The sequence below is a fragment of the Oryza sativa genome, chromosome 10, assembly GCF_034140825.1.
Source record: "Oryza sativa Japonica Group chromosome 10, ASM3414082v1".
Classification (NCBI taxonomy): Eukaryota; Viridiplantae; Streptophyta; class Magnoliopsida; order Poales; family Poaceae; genus Oryza; species Oryza sativa.
The window spans coordinates 22,382,426-22,385,395 of record NC_089044.1 but is presented as its reverse complement, the minus strand read 5'-3'; the positions used below and the strand labels follow the sequence as shown (position 1 = coordinate 22,385,395).

General features: G+C 41.8%; 1 protein-coding gene across 1 annotated transcript; it reads left to right on the top strand.

The window, feature by feature from the left end:
• The first annotated feature begins 1,792 nt into the window (after nt 1-1,792).
• On the top strand, nt 1,793-2,705 carry LOC4349329 (14 kDa proline-rich protein DC2.15). The gene has a single exon (XM_015759358.3). The coding sequence runs from the start codon at nt 2,030-2,032 to the stop codon at nt 2,429-2,431; it is 402 nt and encodes a 133-aa protein (XP_015614844.1). The 5' UTR covers nt 1,793-2,029; the 3' UTR covers nt 2,432-2,705.
• The last annotated feature ends 265 nt before the right edge of the window (nt 2,706-2,970 follow it).

The window sequence follows — 2,970 nt, the reverse complement described above, 5'->3', positions numbered from 1 at the left end:
AGTATAAGTTTTAAGGGAACGTATCCTGTACACATAACCTTTCCATGTACACACCATGCATACTAATTAACAAAATTTAAAAAATCTAGAGAAAGAAATTGTACATATACTTCCAATAGCATTATATTACACATATGTGTAAAGTCTTAATCTCAAATTCATTATGCTCTAGCCGTAACAAAAAAAACTATAATTTCTGGTAGTTTCAAGGGAATAAATCGGTCATAATTTTGTCTTATTTGGTGCTTCATATATATAGTGAATTTGAAGATGAGACTTTACATATAAATATGATACTACTGAAAGCACATGTACAATTTTTTTTAAAAAAAATTGATGAAGTTTTGTTAGTTGATATGCATGATGTATATAAAAGAAAGCTGGCTTGTGTGCATATGATACGTTTCCAAGTTTCAAAGTCTGTAATTTGAAACGACTCTAAGTGATGAGCACAATGCATGACACCTTTCGAGAATGCAGAAATGAGGGAAATACACACCCATGCACAGTCCCACACCATGTCTCACACTCATATTAATAGATAGGCCCAAACTAACATCATGCATGAATAATCTTATAAAATATTGAATTGCATTCAATATATGCACCCTTTGGTGGCTTGGCATGCAGGTGAAGTCATGTACAACACCACAAACCACACACACCCAAGAGGTAGTTCCCCACCTAACGTACCTAGCTTGTTCAGCATGCAAGTGGAATGGTTTGGGCCCTCATATATATCTGCCTTATTCCAGCAAAAGAGCCAAACTTCTTGCCTACCTTTTGTGCTGATATATAATTAAGCTGTTAGATTGAGATGTGAATTGAACCAGTTGTCCATGCTCCATATATATATAGAAACATAGCTAAAACTTTAGGTCTCTTTTTTTTTGGCCTTGGCTTTTATGGTAGCTCTTTGGCTAGAGCATGCGGTTTTCAAGTAGCAAGTTTAAAAGTCGAGACGTAAATCCAAATCAATAAAAAGTTTTTTTTTTAAAAAAAGCTACTCAAATCTAGTTTTCAACTTCTTAGAGAGCTACGGTTACTTACAACAAGTTTAATAGAAGGTTAATTTAAAATCTGCTTTTTTGTTTAAGTTTAGGCATTCTAACTTATATACTTTAGCTATGAGACCTACCTTTTGTGTGGGTGGTCTTCAATAACCACAGTCTTTCGACTGCCAATGAACCAAGCCAGCATACATGTGGCAGTGAGACCCTCTGGCACCTTCAATTCCTGGTGTTTAAGTCTGCATGTGAAGTGGATGATGTCGATTTAGGGTTCTAGCATTAGTTTGATTTGAAATTTGATTGGGTGTTTTTGCAGGTGGCAAACGTCAAAGCTTCTCAGTTTATCTCTTTGCCGCTGTGTGTGCGCATGGTAGGAAGGTTATGACGTGTTTGTATTCTCTTCTCTGTGTCCCCGGCCGTGTATTTTTTCCTATTATCCTCTAGGGCTCCTGCGCTTGCATAGGCGAAACCCACCTTGTGTAAGATCGTTGGAAGTAATATATTCAGGTGGGTATTTCGCCCTCCGGTGACCAGTCTAAAAAAAACTTATATACTGATCAATATATAAACCCAAACAGAAGTTACGGACCTTAGCTAGATGATCTGAAACCATAATTGTACGAGCTCTAATTGTACAGTACCCATGTATTACACTAGTATTAATTGATCCGGGAAAATCTAGCAATATATTGTGATGAAAAGAATATATTGCAACTAGGACACACGGAGAATATAAATCACAATCCCAATACAGTTCATCCAATCAATCATCCATACTCACGGTCGATCGATTCTTGATTCGCCGATTGGGTACCACACGCATGATCATCTAGGCCCCCATTCACGTACTCATCCATCTACACATCTTCTTCTCATCATCTCCTCCTCCTCCATGGCCACTATAAATACCACTCGCCATGCACACTCCAAGCACACACAAAGCAAGAACCTCGAGCTGATCTACTAGCTACCTAGTACTCTCATCTTCTTCACTAGCTTTTGCTTGATCAATTGCAGCAATGGCGGCGAAGGCAGCGCTCGTTCTAGCGGTGAGCCTCCTGGTGGTGGCCGTGGCGAGCGCCTGCACCTACTGCCCGGAGCCGCCGACGCCGAAGCCGAAGCCGCCGGCGCCGAGGCCGCCGACGCCCGGCGGCGGCGCCGGGTCGTGCCCGCGCGACGCGCTGAAGCTGCACGTGTGCGCCAACGTGCTCGGCCTCGTGAAGGCCAAGATCGGCGCGGTGGCGCCGTACGAGCCCTGCTGCTCGCTGCTCGACGGCCTCGTCGACCTCGACGCCGCCGTCTGCCTCTGCACCGCCATCAAGGCCAACGTGCTCGGCCTCAACCTCAACATCCCCATCGACCTCAGCCTCATCCTCAACAACTGCGGCAAGATCTGCCCATCCGACTACCAGTGTGCTTAATCACATTGGGACACTGCAGCCGATCGATCGATCGATCGATTGACAGTGTGCTACACGTCGTCTACATGTTTTTGTTGGTTGGTTTACTGTGAGCAGTCTGAACTCTCTGAACTTTGGAAACTGTCTGTTTTGTCTTTGTTTATGCTTGCAAAGTTTAATTAGTTCTGGGAAAAAACCATTGGCCAGTATGTATTATTACATGTGTAAGTGTTGGTTGTGACCCCGGGTGATCAGTTTACTGGTCAATATATATGTATTTTTTGTGCTTATGATCTGTTATGGTTCAGATGTCAATCGAAGTTGCAATTAGTATTTTCTTTTGTAAATTTGGAGCTCTGGAATTTGGATATGAACTCTACATAGGTACCAGGTGATTGCTACTCAAAGTCCAAACTCAAGCTCTGAGGACCAGAATTATACATTAACTAGGTGAAACCCCGTGCGTTACTGTGGGAATTCAGTATGATAATAATAAGTAAAAAATAATATATAAAATAGCTAGACAACATAAAGTTAACGTGGTTTATGATAATTTAAAT

What these genes read in the sequence shown, in the direction of transcription:
- LOC4349329 (XM_015759358.3), top strand. Translation starts at nt 2,030, where the DNA reads ATGGCGGCGAAGGCAGCGCTCGTTCTAGCGGTGAGCCTCCTGGTGGTG.